We start from the raw sequence: 19,230 nt of genomic DNA on the forward strand, positions 1-19,230 counted from the left end.
CCCAAATTGATCAAGTGCATGGGCGAGCCTTTGGTGATACAAAAGCCTTTCCCAAATATAATACAAAGAGTCGCTCATGGCTGCAAGATTCAGGCATCATAAATTGCAAATGGGTAGGTCAAGGGACATGGTACCCCATTTCTTAATCACAAATCAGCTCAGACAATGCTTCAATTATTAAGGGGATTTACAGTATAAGAGTGCCAGCCCTGGTGGATTAGAAAGAAAGCTGAAGCATGTCGCTTATACTTTGAATTGGTGATGAAGGGAGCTTTTTAATTGTAAAGTAGCATTTTTGAAGGCTTGATGTTGCAGTATTATTTGGAGCAAAAAAAAAGCAATTTGTCCTTTGCAATGCAATTTTACTGAATCTGTATCTGTGGCCATAGTTTTAAGAAAATGACGCTATGGGTACAGGTGGCAAACTCTGGTGGGCAGATGAAGAGTCAGCACAGCTGGGAACGGTTACCAAGAGGGACGGACGGAACCCTGTCATTCTGAGAAACAAGACCAGTGGGGTGGTTCACATGAAAGTGTATGACAGAGAGGGTCAGAAAGGTAAGCACGCTCAAACACATCAACACAACACAAACACACATTAGCTGGTACAGGCACAGACAAACACACACAAGTCACTTACATTTATAATACCTTATCTTGTGCCTTTTGTTGGTCGTGCTTAACATTCAGGAAGAAACCCATGCCAGATAAACAACGGAGGGTGCTCACAGCTCTGTTTTCCAACTTCCGAGAACAGCCGTAGCTGCTCCTGCACTGTTGGTTATAACTTGCGTAGCGACCGCATGTCTTGTGAGGGTAGGTTTCCCAAATACTTTTTTATGACCATGACTACAACATCTTTGTATTTATGTTTCAATGTATGTGATTTATCTGAACATCACCCTAAGGGCATTCATAATGTGCTATTATGTCTATGTTTGTGGTCTAATACTGCATGCTGGTCTTCATTCTGTTGTTCTTTAGGTGTTGACTCATTTCTGATGTATTCAATCCATGAGGGAATCAGGGGAATTGCTTTGGACCCTAATGACAATAGTGAAGCTCTCATGCCCATCACAGGAACACTGTTTGCTGTGGGAGTTGACTTCCATGCAGGTATGTATCATGCAGCACACATAAGGATTATTTGTGAAGGTGCACCAGGTGATCGACTGGACATCACACATTTGCTTAAGGGGTTGTTTTGTGTGATGTATGGTTTAATGAACATACTGCGTGTTGTTCTGGGTGTTTTAGCCAATCCACAAACTTTAATGTAATTTTGGAAAGTAAACAAATGGAATAATTATTTATTTTCATTTATTATTTTTTACCTTTTCTTTTTCAACTGTTTTTTTGGGGGGGCTTGTATGTGGTGAGGCAGCCTAACTAAAGACATCAAGTTGACCAGTTTAAGGTGGTTCCATATGTAGATTTACATATTCCCAATACACACATATTGTATATATATTTTATTGTATAAAAGTGCATAAATAAACATACATTTCAAACCACATATCTTTGTATGGACACTAAAAAGTCTTGCGAAAATGGAAAAAAAAAGAAATTCCAATTTATTTGTCAACAGTGTTAATGGAAGAGGAAGCATGTAGGTGTGATTACATAGATTTGACTGTTACATAGAAACCTTTTATGAAGCACCAAGCACATTGTTTTTGTTTTGTTTTTTTATTGGTATTTCCTACCTCTATTACATTGTGTCAGTGTTGGGGGTAGAAAGGAAATGAGGGGAGAGAGATGCGGAATGACATGCGACAAATATCTGCTACCAGAATTGAACCATGAATATTGTGGTAATGTGGTCTTAACCATGCCACCGGCATCAGGCAAAATTATTAATATGTTGCCCATGTTACCAGTCATACTACAATGCACACTATCAACTAAGGCAGGAAATTACAGTTTTGGACTTAACAGTTAGAAATCATCTAACAAAATAGCATTTTGCTTCTTTCATTTTCCTTCTGCAAGCTACTATTTCCAAGAGGGGAATTTTATCTGACACATCAAAGTTTTTTTTGCCTTAGTACAGCCAGGGAATTAGAAGTCTTATCAAAATAAAAATTGTATGCATTTACTTTAGAATCACCGAACAGAGTACACTGATCATCCTTTAAGCAATATTTTCAGGTATGCTGAGATTTTAAGGTTCTTTTTTGCATGCTAATATTATGGCTAACATGAAAGTGCATCACTCTTCATAAAGCAGTACTTAACTAGTTAACTACTAACTAGTTAAATGTCACTGGTGTTGCTCAATTACATTATATTACACAATACACTTCACTTCCTTGTCTTCATTTCCCAGAGTATAAACCTTTCAGTCTTAAAACAATGAGGGCAAAGGAAAGGTCTTTGTTATACTGGGCTCTATGCTTTTGAATAATGGTCTGTGGGCTTGTGGAGTGCAGCACAGATGAAAGAGTAATAAGTTCACATTACAGCGAACCTCAGTATGAATAACATGAAACTATTTCCTCACAAGCCTCTGAAGCAATCTTAATACAAAGCAATTCCCAAATCTGATTTGCTTCATCATCACAGATTAGAATCGATGAATGGTTGTGGGGCATTTTCATTCTTGTGTATCAAATGAAGGTACTGTAACGTGCATTGCAAAGCATGAAGCCGATAGCTTGTGCTGTCATTTGTTACATCCCTGCTTCCTTCTACATAATATATATGATAAAAATGATAGATTTATTACACTGACAAATGCTATGAATATACTATAGGCTGGTCGTGCTCTATATATATAATATGTTGCTACTCATGCACAATAACAAAAGCTGTGTAGAGGAAATTGCATATGTACAACTGAGAATGGAAACAAACTACATAGACACAAAAAGGTTTATATATTTAGGATGATAGAAAAGCAGCACCAGATAGAGATTACATGTTTGGGTAATTCCATATGTATTATATAACTTTGCTTTGTAGGTTTGCAAAAAAAGAAAAAAAGAGGCTAGGAAATGACAAATAACAAAAGATCAAATTCTAACATGTTCAGTTTACTTGGAAAGTTTGGGAAAAGTCTGTCTCAGTTTTCCCGTGCAAATTTCGAAGCTAAATCAAAGTTAATTTAATAAACATCTGAACAGATTATTTTTGACTCTTAGATTTCAAATAAGATTATTGGATTCTAAATTCACTCTTGGACCTTCAGTTATCTTTCTAAAGACTTGTATATGGTATTAACCCCAACTCTAAACTTTCCATGTTATTCTTAGTAAGGGATACTATTTGTTTTTACAGTGGTTCAATATTCTGAAGTGTGAGGTAGACATTACACTTCACTGCCAACAGCTGCCTGTAGAAAGGGACTATTATCTACCCTTATTATTTAGTTATTTGGTAGTTGATGATACCAACTGTTGTGTATCAACAGCAGGGAGAAAATAATCCGACAAAACACTTCAAACTTCCACATCAAAGTCTGGGCATTATTTTGAGATATTTACTTTTTTTTGTGTGTAATTTTGAACTTTACTTTTAATGTTGTTTTTCAGTGCAATGTACATACATCACACAGCGGCTAGGTCATCATGTCAGTTGTCCATAAATTACATATAGTTATGTTTGAGTGACAGATGCCATCTAGCAGCCATAGTAATTATGAACAGCGACATCCTCGAAATTACGTTTATATATGGCAACACATTTTCTTATGTGGAGGAAATGCAGTAGATGAAGTCTACAACCAAGCAGCAGATTTTGCCACAGGAGACCACTCTATGCATCCCACAGGTATCAAATTTCCAATCATGGGTCAGGACAGTTTTTAAAAAAAGAAGCCCTCTAGCCATAAAATCCATGGTTATTATTGTAGCCATGACAAAGAAGGTTGCCTAACTTTAAGGAAGAAGTAACTTTAACCCACATCACGTTTTCTCTAATCTTATCCAAGTGATCATTTTAACCCAAATCATGATCTTTCCCTCAACCTAACCAAGTCATTTTTGTACCTAAACGTAACCTAACCATTGCCACCTAAACATTTTTATTTTTGTTGGCTATATTTTATCAACACAACAGTGATTAATAACACTCTTAGAAAGCAGAGACAATTGCTCCCTGTCGCCTTATTTGTTGTTCTGTAGTCCAGACTCAAACCACATAATTGGTTGTTTAATTAGGAAAAAGGTTTGATTGTCCAGTCAACTACTTTGGTCCAGACTGAAATATATCAGCAACTGCCATTAATTGCCATGTAGTTTGGATCAGAAATGCATGTGTGCCTCATGTGTGCCGGTTTCAATCATTTAATTGATCATCCAGGGCTGTCCTCAGGTCAACTTGTAATCTGTCATGGATCTTAGACCAAGATTGCCCTCCTGGAATTGTAGGTCCACTTGCTTGTAGTCCCTTTTTACCTTCTTTATTGCTCTTCATACATTGTAGGTTGCTGCAACTTTATAAATATAGTTAATGGCATCCAGGATGGTTCTGATGAACCATGGTGCCTGTATTTTTTTGTCTGTATTTTTTAACTGGAGTTTTTTGTAGTTACTTTTGTTGTTTCACATATCAAATATACCACATACTCAGTGAAACCATTCATGTAATTGGTGATGTTGACTGGTGTCCTGGAACATGCTCCGGACTACATCATGTAGTGCAAACTTTAGAATAGCCTGACCATTTCCCGACCTCTTGCGTCACTAGGAGCAGCGTCATAGTTTTTTTCCATACTTTGACCTTAGTAAGATAGCTGCATGGTTGCTCTTTGTGAATCCAGAATTGCTACGATTCCGCTCTGTAGCAGTTTCTGAATGGCGTGAAGCAGTGATCCAGAGTGCTTATTCCCCTTGTTGTGCAGTCAATATATTGGTGGAAGTCAGGCATAACCTTTTTAAGTTTAACCTGATTGAAATCTCTGGTAACAATGAGCGCAGCATCAGGATTATTGGTCTGTGAGCAATTCAAGTCTTCAAGTCAAAGATTCGAGAGGGCACCCTTTGTACTAGCCTGTGGTGGTATGTAGACCACTGTGATAATCACTGATGTAAATTCCTTTTGTACAAAGTGAGGTCTGTATTTGATTGACAGTATCTCCAGATCAGGTAAGCAGGATCAGAATAGCATTTTAATATTCCCACTGTCACACCAATCCTCATTCACCATAAAGCACATGCCTCATCCTTTTTTCTCGATAGAGTCCACTGTTTTATCAGATTGCTAGAAGAGGAGTCACCTGGTGGAATGGCAAAGACTAAGCCAAGTTTAGTGAAACAAAGGACATTATATTTCCTGATATCCTGTTGGTAACTGATGCAGACATGGAGGTCATCCAGTTTATTATCCTGCCTGTACAATGGCTAGCAGGATGCTTGGCAGAGAAGATTCATGTGGTCAGGATTGCAGCAGGTGTTTAATCCCTCCACATTTGCCTTGTGGTGTTTCCTCTGATGTTGAGATGGATACAGAGATGGATGCAGACATGGTGTTGTTTGTCTATGTGGTTGGGATTGTAGCTATTATTTAGACTTTCCAGCTTTTCTTTGGTATATACTCTTATGTTTACATTTGTAAACCTTGACCGGCCAGTTAGCAGAAGCAGCAGTACGAAGGTTTTAAGTGGTGAATTGACCATTTCCTATTCTGAATGACTCTTAGTCATATGTGACCAATGTCCAATATTATTCACAAAAATTACAACTGAGTCAACGAGTTCAGGAGAACAAGAGTAGGTTGTGTTGCTCATTACATAAGTAATGGTCATGATCCTGTCCATTATCCAATAATTACCAAGAGAGCCTAAAATTTTATTCTGAATGTGAGTGACTCCAAAGGTCACAAGCAATTTTGATGTGTGACCACAGCTTTTGGAAAAAAGGAAATAAGTGACATCCAAGACAGAATTAGACATTGCCAAAGTTCAGGACTAAATTGACGATTGTCCTCCCTTTTATGACTTTCAGCAGGTGAACATGCAAATGCATTACTAAGCCCTTCCAAGAGCAGCAGCTGATAGCTTACGCATATCATTTACATGCCATTACAGAAGCTAGGCTGCCAGAGCAGAACGGATGAAAGCCCTGCAGCTGTATTTTGTCATATATGAGCTACGTGTTAACAGAGTGTGAAGGTAGCTGGAACAAGAGAGTGCAAATAAACATATAACGCCCTCTAACCTCCTAACAACCAGTACAGAGCCAAATTGACAGGAATGTACAGAGATGCACTTTGAGACTACACCAGATATAAATTACATACTATTTCATATGCTTATGTAAAAGGGCTGTAAAATCAAAAAGGGTCCATAACAGTTTTACCAACACCATGTTTTGCATGAAGCAATATACTGCCCTGTAAAATTTGGCTGACAATTGCCTTGCCTGCTCAAGCACTGTATGTCAACAAAGAGCTATGGATGGACTGTGTGGGTATTTTCACCATCATACTTTATTGTCCCACACAACATTTGGTGAAATGGGCCGTGCTGCAGTAAAATGTGGTTTCATGAGCTGCTTTGTTTGAGGGCATAACTACTTTTGTGGCAGCCACATTCATTATCCCATTTTGCCTTGTCATTAACTGTATTTTGCAGGAAATGACACTGTGTATTGGACAGACATGGGCCTGAATAGAATATCCCGGGCCAAACGTGATCAGACCTGGAGGGAGGATATCATTACTACTGGCATCAGTCGGGTTGAAGGCATCGCTGTTGACTGGATTGCTGGTTAGTATTGCCACTCCCAGTGCTCCAGGGGCTATTATTGCAGGCTGTCAAGTTGGTATTGATTGCTAAAACGTCTTACTTGTGTACCATTAAGAATTGTGGCATTAAGTAGATGTTTTTGTTTTATTTTTGTATCAATTAAAAACCAATAAGCCTCAGTGAGACAATAGGTTACCGCCCTATCATTCACAAGATAAATAAACGATTAGTTTTAGTCTGCTGTATAAACAAGTTCATGGTTCTGCTGTATTAACACACCTTGCTATTGATTTATGGTGTTTTTTCTACACAGGAAACCTTTATTGGACAGACCATGGCTTCAATCTAATAGAAATCTCCCGTTTGAATGGTGCCTACCGCTCGGTGGTCATATCTGAAGGACTTGATCAGCCCAGAGGCATCGCTGTACACCCACAGAAGGGGTAGGCCATGTCTTGTTTTGTGTTTTGATGTTTGTGTTTTCCCTGTATCAGTGAACTGTTTGATGTAATCAGTCACATTTCTATTATCAGAGCTGAAGCAATTTAAAAAAGAAAACATTTATTGTTGTCAGATTGGCCAGAAGCCATGTTTAATACACCCCCCTCCAGAAACATATAAAGTGTAAATATCATGATTAGTAGCATGAAATGAATTCTATCAAAATATGAAACTGAACCAGTAATGACCACATGCAATGGCTGTTAATGCCACAAGGCTCAGCAGTGGCCTATTCACTTAAACAGTAGACTAGCCACGTTGAGTGGAGCAAATGGGGGAGAACTTGCTCTATCTTGAATAAGTCAAACCATATACAGTATACAAATATATCAGCAAACCAATATTATTGGTCAGTACTGATTACACAGCTACTGTATATTGGTTTTGATATGTTGACAGTAATGCAAACTGAAAAGTTGGATTTTTCATGTGTTTGGTCCTTATTTGTATTAATTCAAGTTAAAAAATCATGTTGTTTTGTATTTATTATTTCATTATAATAATTTTAAAATAATTAATGTTTTAAAATGTACTGTAAACTGTTTTAAAATGAATTTACAAAGTTTATTTTAAAACTAAAATATTCATCCCAACAATGTGTTGTTACACTTGTTACACCTATACCAAACTAACAAGAACATTGCAACAATATTTTATTAGGATCAAGGTTTTTACGTATTTTACTTTTATGTTGCCATACTGTATATCTGAACACATATATCGAGATGAGATGATGATGATAAAGTGAGACAAGGAATGAACCATCTACAAGTTGGAGAAGAAACACTTTTCAGAGCATTTTACCAAAATCTAAATTTGATAGTAAAAGCACTTTACTAATGAGGCAATTTAGCCCAAATGCAGAGAATGTCAGTTAATGCTTGTTGAAGCTTCTCTTCTCTTTCTCTAGTGATATAATACTTAAAGTAGCAATTATATATTTTTAATCAGTGTTTTTACGTCTGTTATTATGTTGGGCAGGTATCTCTTTTGGACTGAGTGGGGCCAGAACCCCTGCATTGGCCGATCCCGCCTGGATGGTTCAGACCAGGTCACCTTGGTCAATTCAGGCATTATGTGGCCCAATGGAATTTCCATAGACTACGAGGTACAGTGAATTTTTCTGCTGCACAGCCTCATCAACCTATATACTGTACCTCCTACCTCATCTTCCTTTTCTTTATCACAGATGCAACCATGTCAAGAGTTTTTTGTGTAATATGCATTTGAAAATTGCCTTCCAGGAGAATACATTATACTGGTGCGACGCTCGCACAGATAAGATCGAGAGGATCAACCTTGAGACAGGTGAGAGCCGGGAGATTGTACTGTCAGTGGCCAACGTAGACCTGTTCTCAGTGGCTGTGTTTGGGCCTTACATCTACTGGTCTGACAGGTAATTTATTATTTTCTTAAATGCACACACATGCATTGGCCTGAGAAGCCTGCGATACTAACCTGATATTAACCTTTCCCTTCAAAGGTCTCATGTAAATATATTAGGAGCAGCAATTCCACATAGCGAAGGTCACCACCTATTATTGTAAATACTCCTGACAGAATTCCATGGCATCAGCAAGAGCAGATTCAGTAAAATAAGGAAAAATATACATTTAGCGATTGCTTGTTTCTTCTCACTAAGTCAGACAGTGCTGCAGTTCTTTGGAGTAGTGTTGTGGGATTTCTGAAACAGCAGCAAAATGAAACACAATTGAAACTACTGGTTGGCTTTTTGCATAGTTTTTGATCTGTCTTATATTACTTTAAGATCAGTCATCACATCCTACTCCTTTATAACAGTGACAATAAACTGTTGCCTTGATTGTGTTTCTATCCTCAACAGTTTGAATTGTATGTCAAAACTGGGTGATTGTGTTTTCTTCTCTGAAGCTAAAATCAAAAAGCTTATTTTACCTCTGTGTCTCTGCTTGTGTGCTTCAGGGCCTACTCCAATGGTTCAATCCGACGTGGCTTAAAGACTGACACCACTGAGGCTGTTACCATGAGGAGTGGCCTGGGGGTCAATTTGAAGGACGTGACAGTCTTTAACAGAGGCAGAGAGAAAGGTTGCGGTTTCAACTTCCCGGTTTTATGTATTCATGTATTCATTTTGATTTTCATTTGCAATGTACATGCATGTACCTTTTAAACTTTATATTGCCTAGTGGAGGAAACTGAAGCAAACTAGTAATTCTTTTAACATTTAATACCACAGGCACCAACCCCTGCTCGAGGAGTAACGGCGGCTGCCAGCAGCTGTGTTTTCACCTAGGCAGTGGTCGGCGAACATGTTCCTGTGCTCATGGCCGCTTGGCAGAGGATGGCTTCGCCTGTGAACGCTATGAAGGTTATCTCCTCTACTCTGAGAGGACTATACTGAAAAGCATCCACCTTTCAGATGAGAATGACCTCAACTCACCTGTCCAGCCTTTTGAAAATCCTGCTCTTTTCAAGAATGTCATAGCATTGGCTTTTGACTATAGTCAGAAGACAGCAGGGACCAACCGCATCTTTTTCAGTGATGTCCATTTTGGAAATATCCAGATGATCAATGACGATTGGACAGGGAGATCTATTATTGCAGAAAGTGAGTATATTTCACATTATCTCTGTTTACATTATTTGTAAGCTGTTGTTGATGCTATTAATAATAACACACTTTCTGCTACTACACACATTTTAGGAGCTGCACATTTACTACAGCACCCATGATGGTCCTGAGTATGGTTTGGTACTGTGTGCTCCAGGATTAGTAACTGTTTGTGTGACTTTATACGTGGCCACATTACAGCTCATATTTCACTTTTGGTACATTACTGCTAATCAAGGCGTGCTTCTATCTTCAAGGTCTATTTTCCTTACTTATGAGCATTTACTGTGTACTGGGATGTGAGTACTGCTGAGATGCTTCTAGTGCAGATTGCTACTGTGGCTGAACAGATGTATTTTAGACACTGACTCAAGACTGCAGCTGATGCTGTTATGACGTGCTGCACTCAATACCCGAATGGTTTTACCATAAATTGAATCATATGGGACAACCTTGTTAAGAACACAATATTCACTGGTTATTAGCATTTACATAGGAGGCAAAGAAGTAATAGCAATTACCTATATATAGACATTTCCTTTTCCTCTTGTCAGTCTTTTTTTTTTCCTGTAAAGACAATTTAATACAAAATCGGTATGATATAATGCCAATGTCTGAATGCTTTCTGCTTACTGACTGTCACAGATTGAATGATGGGACCAATCCCTCTCTATCCCTTCACTAAAGCTCAGTCAGTCCTGTCTTGATAAGCATGACTGGAGTCAGATGAACAGCAAAAGCCTCTGTTCTGCTCGGCTAGCATCGTCTGCCATTCTCTGAAGTTTCCACTGGGAGCAGAGCTCAGCAACACCCCCCACCTACCCCCTACCCACACTAGGAAACTGGCAGAGTGTTACTGATCCACTCCCACCCATCCCCCCGACCCTTCTTGCACACCCCTGCTGAGGGAGCTTTCTGCTTATTTATTATCTTCTAGAGATGAACAAGCGTTATTAGAAACCATCTGTTGGGATTTGTAAGTGTCCTTCATACCTTAGCATTTACGAAACGTGGAATCAAAGTGGTGCAAGGAATTAATTTGACTATAATTTGAATTTTTGAATCTATAATGCCTGCCTGTGTAGTTCTTTTAAAGGATCCATACACCTTTTGATGGAATCATCATCTTTAGTCAGCATCTAAACCAAGACTCCCCTCTTTTCCTCTCAAAATTTCTGCTTGCATCTCGTCATTGAGGAAAGGTGAAGATGTTAATCATCCATATTTCCCTAATTAAACTCTATGTCCCCCATTAATTACTCCCTCGCCCCGCCGACAATTTGTGAGAAAATCCAAGCTGCCAGACGGCTTTTATTGCAAACTATTAATTAGTAGTCAGCTGACTCAGGTAGTGTCTTAAGTATTTTACAGTATTTTGTTTATGGGTTTTTGGATAAGGGGATACAGGAAAATGGTTGGCCAAAATTTTGCAGTGTGTATGCAAACGGCAAAAGTTAGAGAAAAGATAAAATTACTGTCAAGATATTTGTCATCATACAGATGTTATTGTGAGTAAAAGGGTGTTATAAAATGAATTGAATTATTTTATTGTCTTATCTCATCAATGTTTGGCCTTGTTCAACTGATTAACCTAACTAGACAGAAGATGCACATTAAAGACCTTTCTAAATAACATGTAATCTTTTTTTTTTTGTCAAACAGCAAACAAATGTGCCAGTACATAATAGAAGAGTTACACATGAACAAATGTACACACAGAACCTGGCTCACATAGGTGATGTTTTCAAAGCCCTAACAAAGCCAATTCTCTATCTGGTCAACAAACTATGATATCTGGCTGCTTTGGCTCCGGTGGATTTGTAAAATGTGGTTTTATTGAATTGTAATGTATTGGATATATCGGAGAAAGAAACAAACTTTGTTTTCATCTTTCTGGGGAAATAGTTTTGCTTCCTTTATTTGATTAGGGGCATATTAGACCTTTTTGGGTTTCTATTTCACTCCAAAAGAACTCTTTATACTTGTGGTTTAAATTAACTTCATTTGTTTTGTTTAAGGATTGGCAATTTCTACTACTTTTGCGTGGTGTCATTTTCTACTGCTACAGAGTACAAAGTTCTTCCCTCTCCCAAACAAAATGGAAACAATCCTACAATCATAAGTTTTCATAAATACTCGTGGTCCATGGGGAAAAGTCATATTCATGCATTACTACATGACAACTCAACAATGCTGCATTACTGCAGTTATTCTGACCTTCCTTGTGTAACATTGAAGCAGTGGAGGTCAGGTTCGATAAGTCATTCATCAAACCATTGCAAAAATAATCTACAGTAAATAATGAAACATGAATATGGCCAGTTTTTCTGTCTATTGCTTTGACTCTCTGGAGAATCCCTTCCTGTAAGTCACATTCTTGCATCAACCTGGAGGCTGCAAAACTGTAGTTTTATATTCTGTGTTTAGGAAATTGGTTCCCAATGAAAACATTCAATTGCTGAGTGACTGTTACATCAACAAATAGCTGTCTGCCCAGAATAGTGAGGCATGAATTTATTTCCCTGCCAATCACCAAGAAAACGTAATTCCAATTCTAACACAATTGGAGTCTGCCATCTGTTACAGGCAAAGTCAATATTTTCACCTAAATCTACACTACTGTAAACAACTCTGCCTTTTAGTGGCCCCAGGTAGTGGCAGATAACGGAAAATGTTAACTATGTGTGGGTTATTAACCAAGACTACATAACATGTGCTCCCCAGGCCTACATTTATAGAAGGATGAATGAAGAATCTATGTAGTGTCTGAATTAGGTTACTTGGTTAGAGTTTGAGCAGCAATCTTATGTTTCTGTTCTTTTAGATGTGGGATCAGTGGAGGGCCTGGCATACCACTGGGCCTGGGACACCTTGTACTGGACCAGCTCCACTACTTCCACAATCACCAGGCAAACCGTGGACCAGAAAAGAGTGGGTGCTTTTAGCCGGCAGGCCGTGGTCACTCTTTCGGAGGAAGACCACCCACACGTCTTGGCCCTTGATGAGTGTCAAAAGTCAGTAGCTCTTCTTTGTCCACCTGAAAGTTTTTTTTTGTCTGCACAAACAGCACACATACACACATACTGTATAAGATTTTTATGAGAATGAGAGATGAGAATAAATATACATTGTGACATTATATTTGACTGCAAATGGCATAAACTAAACATCATTTTAGTTGGACTTTAAGCACACTCTCACTCTTTTGAAATGATTGTATCCTTCAGTTAATAAAAAAAAAAGTCTGGATTTTCTGTAAATCAAGGCTTTTGATACTGTCATTCACAACATGTTTATTTATAGGTTTATAGGTTCAACTACTCTCAGTTTTATTTCCACTAGTGCTCATTATCCCCAGAAAGTCTATAAATAAATAACACCTGATACAGAATATGCCTGCCAGAGCTTTCCCTGGGAAAAATAAAAAAAATCAAAAATCTGTCCACTGGCATCCTATTATTTTCAGGACAGATTTTTAAGATAATTTTTATATAAATCATGGACATCTAATTGTGCCTACCAAATATCACTGATATGCTGCCCTGATATGTCCCACATAGAGCTCTCAATTTTACAGATTGCCCAATGGCAATGTAACAAAAATGCTGACAAATACAGCAGTCTCTTTTTGGATTTGAGGACAGGACATCAAATGCATTTGTTTTAAAGTAAATGCTATGCCTGCCTCTTCATTTTAATCTAGTAGAAATTAATTACTGGCCATGTTATTATGATTAAAAAAATTGTAGTCATAATTTTTGTCTTAGAAATTGTAGGTCATGTCTGTCCAGGTCAAGATGATCACTATAAGATGATGATTATTAAAACTGAATATGTCCTCTTTTTCATTGTGTCTCATACAGAATACCATCTAATTGACGTAGATATGTATCACATCAATAGAACGTCATGAAATGGATAGCTTTGCAATTTACTGAATTTGAGTGTTTCAAAATATTGTACAGCTGTTTCAAGTGCTTGTTATTTCACTGCTACCTTGCTGCTATCTTGTTATTGTGGTTTGTCGTAAACTTCAAGGAGATTACGTTTTTCAATAAGAGAAAATTACTTTCTTTTTCCAGCCATGATTTCAATTTACACACTAGCACACAGCAGCAGCCTCAGGTAGCCAGCCTGAAGCAGATGGGTTACTGCGAGGCAATAATGGTGCTGCAGTCGCTAAGTGCATATCATATGTGCATCATGAAAGTAAAGCAAAGTATGTTTTCATGTATGAAAAGACCCAAAATGAACACTGTAAGCAGACCACTTGATTATGACATGTGAATTAATTAAACAGCATATGTATTGGAATGTTTCCATCCCAAGCTTTTGATCCATATAAGCAGGTGATCACTGTAACTGTAAACAGACCTAATTACTGTACAGTAAAAGTGATCACAGCATATTTCTTCAGAAATATAAGAAAATCATAAGAGACTAAATGAGACAAAACATTTGGAATAGTGTTAGAGCACCAAAAGACACAGTTATGGATTATGTGATGAAGTAATTATAGCTTCTCACCAATCAACTCGCTGGCTCTTTAGCAAGTCTACATTCAGTGCCAAGCTTTTGTTGTATTATGCTGTCTTATGCTACAATTTGAGCTATCTTAAATTCAAATCTATTGTGTTTTGCTAAGCATACATTTAATGAGTCAATTGTGTAAACTGTGACTTTGACAAAGGTTTGTACTTTGAACACTTGATGTGACAGTTTAATTTATAGTGTCTACCACTTTATTTTAAAGCATAGAGGAAAAGGTGCTTTCTGTTCTTAAATAAGTGAAAATAACACATCAGTATTCCTGATACATCTAGGTTAGATTTAACACTTGCATATTCATGAATATAAAAATGGTACTATGAGCAGTCTTAAAAGAGTCATTATCTTGCTTCCCCTGTTCTACTAGCTAAATTAATTTCTTAACTTCAGTCTATGGTCTACTGCATTGGCACTTTGACACCATATCCATCCCATTGTCTGATAATTCAAATTCAAACTCAAGTGATTAATTAGCAGTCCCTGGTTGTGACTTCTGACCTTAATCCTTATTATCCGACTGGAGTGGACTTCCTTGACTTCAATATAATATGAAGTGATAGTCTGGGAGCTAAAAAAGTTTGTTTATACAATTTAACAACATATCCACCTCCTTTTTGTGCAGTTTATCTACATAGCTGTGGATTCAAAATATATATTGTCCATCTTGCAAAACCCATAAAACTAAGATATAAATCTTTAATTTATTTACGTTCCTGCCATTATCTGTGTTTCTTATATTCTTAGAAGTCCTCATGGGGGAGAATCTGAATAAATATCCTCTACCTCACAACCTGTGATGCTGATCCGTTTTATCAAATTGATATTGAGCTACACTTTATCACTGAGGGCCTCTTTCTGGGCAAAAAAGGGAAGCGGATGACATCTGCTCAGATCTTGGCTGCTATGGGATCCTGTTGATAACTGACTGAGACTACTGCATAAACCTCTAGCAATTTAATTTCGAGAAGAAAATGTTCATATTCCTTAATGTTTGTTTTAAAAGGCGTGCATGGCAGAGTTTGCTCGATGAGATGTTGGTGGAACAGCTTTTATAAGAAGCCATCATTGCTGCTTATTGATCCAATTTCAGACTACACATAGTTTTTTTTTGTGAGGTGATATGAATTTGTAGTACTGAGGTGAAGTACTGTCATGCTCTATCTGGAAAGCAAAGGAGTTTCTAATGAAATCTACACATTCAGATGAAGCTACTTGCAACTGCTAAATTGCTATAGTTGAAAAAATATATATAAAAGTCTGATTTTTGCTTTTGCTTCCCTCACACATTTTAGCCTGATGTTTTGGACCAACTGGAATGAACAGAGGCCCAGTATCATGAGATCCACTTTAGCAGGCAAGACCATGAGGATTATCATCAGCTCTGACATCCTGACACCCAATGGACTGACCATTGATCACAAAGCAGAGAAGCTCTACTTTTCAGATGGAAGCCTCGGCAAGATTGAGAGATGTGATTACGATGGTTCCAGCAGATATGTGAGTAGGAAAAATTGTAGCCCTATTTTTTTTTTTTTTACAAACATAAAAATACAATGGGTTTCATTTGTAAAAACATTTCTCCTTGTACTCGTGACACATTTTATTTTTATTTCTAATAACCTTATTATAACAGCAATTACTGGACAGTGATTGTATGACACCCTTTGAAATTCCAGTGAATCAAATACTATTTTTTATGAAGGAGCCTCAGTGACTCACAAGTTAGGATGTATTTTCTATGTGTCTCTTAGTGATGTGGCTGTTTTATTACAAAACATGTGAGAAGGAAGGCACATATTCAGGGAACACACCTCAATTTTATCTTCCCCTTTTTTTCTATAATGAAACATTTTTCTGTCTCCCATTTACTCGCTGATACCTGTTGGTGTTCCTAGAGCTCAGTACAAGGGATAAGATATCTCATGACGTTCTTTCTGATATTTCATCTTTTGGAGTGAAGATGGTTTGCCTAATCATAAAAGGCACTCCTTGCTAAAGTAAAGAAATTCAGTGAGGCGAGTTATCATTTTATGAATGAAAAGTTTCATGCATTCTGTAATGTAAAATATTCCAACTGGCTATATATCTTTTCTATCCCTGGTGCATAAAGGATTACAGCACAAGATACAATTTTTTTTGCTATGGATTTCAGTTTTTTCTTGACACATCCTCTGCAGCTCAGCACCTTGGCCCTTCTCAATTAGCTGCCCATATGTTTGCTGAGCCGGGTCACTAGGCTCAGGAAGTCTTCAACTCCGCATCCCCACCTGCACTTTCTGCAGCCTGGTCCTGCTAATGAAGGCTTTGCAGTGTGAGCACTCTGGGTGCAGATTTCTCCATTCCAATTAAAATGTGTAAATTAAACAGATATAGCTGATTGTCAGCCTCAGAAAACTGTGGCAGTGGAAATCTTAAGACAACTCCATCCATTGTATTTAAATAACTGGCTTTGGATATGGAGGGTCAAGGCCCCTTGTCAGTTGTGGTCAGAGTCTGACTGTTTTATTTTATTTGGAACACATCTGATGCGTTTTAATCAGTGCAGCTAGGAAAAGTCTGTAAGATTTCATATTGGAATAAAAAAATGTGTTTTGTAGAATAAAATGCATTGTAGAGCACCAATTTTGGTCTTTAAACACATGAATGTAGACTAGCATGGCAATGGAGTGTTTAGCTAATCCTCTTCACTGCAGCAGTGCCATTACATGCTGACAGTGTGGTTGGAGAGAAGAACAAGAGCTGTGCCATTTTGAGAGTAGAGACCCATGTCGGTAATGAAGGCAGGGCTTCACAAAGGGCAGTGGAGTGCACGATAAGGCAAGATGTCAGCATGTTTAGTGTAGAAAAGATGTCCTTTTTTCTATGAAGAGAGAGAATATAAATTGAGTGTCATTTGAGTTCAATCTCAACTTGTGCTCCCTTCAAGTATTTATGTTACCACTGAAGTAATCAGGTAGGAGCTTGTCGACAATGACAACTGAATTGAGCTATTTGAATATTGTTGAATAATAAGAGAGTGAAATTCTTGAAGTTAGAGTAATAGGAACATATGAAATATGTTCACATTTACCCAAAACACAATTTCAGTGCACGGGTAATATGTTGCTGGCTGTAAACCTAATGTCTCCCAAATCTAATTTCCTATCAATATGTTACCCCATCTGGCGTTCTATATTTCTCTCTGTGTCTCGTCTCTGACTCTCACTCATCTGATGGCCAGTTGTTGCTTCCACACGCTGAGCTCCTTTAATCAACACCTGTCCTATTAATCCCAGTATGGCACAGGGCTAATGTGATGCTGCTTACAAGCCTGTTCCACTAATGGCGGAGACTACAGAGCTGCTGGAGGCCTTGATCCCCCCCCACAAGCCCAGAGAGTCCCACAAGGAGGGATCTGATGGATTCCTGCCTCCCTGCCAATGACACTGTCATTTACTCCCCCAACATCTGGGTTAAGCAGTCATGTGGGCGGCAGGGGTGATGTGTTGATTAATGATTCGAGACATTATCCTCCACATTTAGTCTTAGGGTAACACTCAAAATTCGGTTGATGATTTCTCCTGCCAGAGCTTGAACAGACATTTGTAATTGGTTTGTAGATGGAAGTGCAAATATTGACAGCACCAAATGTATGAATTCCTCTGGTGTTGCGACTGTATTATATGCATAAAAAAACATTCACAAATACAGAGCAGCATGTGACAGTACAAGTGTGATGTAAAAACAGTCCTAATGTCTCTACAATTTTTAGGTCATTGTCAAATCAGGCCCCGGGAACTTCTATGGCCTCGCCATCTATGCAGATTTCATCTACTGGTCAGACTGGGCCCGCAGGTCTGTGCTACGATCCAATAAGTACACAGGCGGTGACACCAAAGTACTTCGAGCAGACATACCGCATCAACCAATGGGAATTATTGCTGTAGCCAGGGACACAAACAACTGTGAGTATTTGAACACCTGGAGATGAGCTTATTTTAATGAGCAGTGCTCTGTCTGCAAATATTTGTGTATAATGTGTATGCAGGTGCCTGGATGTCCATGTGTTTATGGGCAGGTGTTTGTACGTGTGCATATTTATTATGTTAGTGTATTTTAGGACCAAAATAGATGTGTTCATGCACTTTCTACTGTAGCAAAAAGAGAATTAGCCATGTCACTTATACAGTTTGCATGTACTTGTCTGTTTTCATTTGTTTTGTGAGGACTGGATACACTTCAACCCTCTCTGGCTCTTGTTTTTTCAGTGCTATAATGCTTGACTACACAGTAAACCCAGACTAATTCTGGCTTTTTGAGGCCAATATCAATATTTGTGATTACAAAATAATTATAATAATGAAAATCTGGTCATCTGACAAATATATGCACAAGGTATTAAATTTAGGATATATATATTCTGTTGAACAAAAAGTTTTATAATCCAAGATGACAGTAAAGGCTTTTTAAAAATTACACGTTATGCAGTAAATGTAATGTAAGCCTTTTAAACTTATTTAAAATAGCCAGGAATATATGAACAAATACAACAAAATCATATCACACTATAAATAAAAGTCAAATATTCTACAGAGATATATCTACTATTAGTCAATATTGGCTCATAATATTAGCCCACTGATAAATTGGCCAGGCTCTACTAACAAATAGAAAAAAAGTTAAAAGAGCTTTTTGTTTTGATGTCCAAAAACTACAGGAATGATAAATGAAGGTGGTCTTATTTAGAATGACTACACACTTAAGTTTCAGAGGTAATTAATAAAAAAGTACCCTATGGTGTTGAGGGAGTCTCTAAAGTGCTGTATAAAGTTTAATTTCCAAGTAGGGCAAAGGGAAGTGGGCTTAAGTGTGTCCCACTGGTTGGACTCAGATGATGAGAAGTATGCTGTTCCTTGTTTATCTC

At 37.8% G+C, this 19,230-nt stretch overlaps 1 protein-coding gene across 1 annotated transcript in view; it reads left to right on the plus strand.

The window, feature by feature from the left end:
• The window catches only part of lrp1bb (low density lipoprotein receptor-related protein 1Bb), a 204,709-nt gene that overhangs the window by 121,418 nt on the left and 64,061 nt on the right, over positions 1–19,230 (plus strand). The window contains exons 34-45 of the mRNA XM_053329127.1: positions 418–558; positions 691–816; positions 985–1,116; positions 6,575–6,709; positions 7,002–7,131; positions 8,171–8,297; positions 8,434–8,585; positions 9,131–9,255; positions 9,405–9,776; positions 12,604–12,793; positions 15,620–15,824; positions 18,079–18,271. Of these exons, the coding sequence (XP_053185102.1) occupies positions 418–558; positions 691–816; positions 985–1,116; positions 6,575–6,709; positions 7,002–7,131; positions 8,171–8,297; positions 8,434–8,585; positions 9,131–9,255; positions 9,405–9,776; positions 12,604–12,793; positions 15,620–15,824; positions 18,079–18,271 (2,028 nt within the window). The remainder of the gene's footprint in view (positions 1–417; positions 559–690; positions 817–984; positions 1,117–6,574; positions 6,710–7,001; positions 7,132–8,170; positions 8,298–8,433; positions 8,586–9,130; positions 9,256–9,404; positions 9,777–12,603; positions 12,794–15,619; positions 15,825–18,078; positions 18,272–19,230) is intronic.

The sequence above is a fragment of the Scomber japonicus genome, chromosome 11 (assembly GCF_027409825.1).
Source record: "Scomber japonicus isolate fScoJap1 chromosome 11, fScoJap1.pri, whole genome shotgun sequence".
In the NCBI taxonomy this organism is placed as follows: Eukaryota; Metazoa; Chordata; class Actinopteri; order Scombriformes; family Scombridae; genus Scomber; species Scomber japonicus.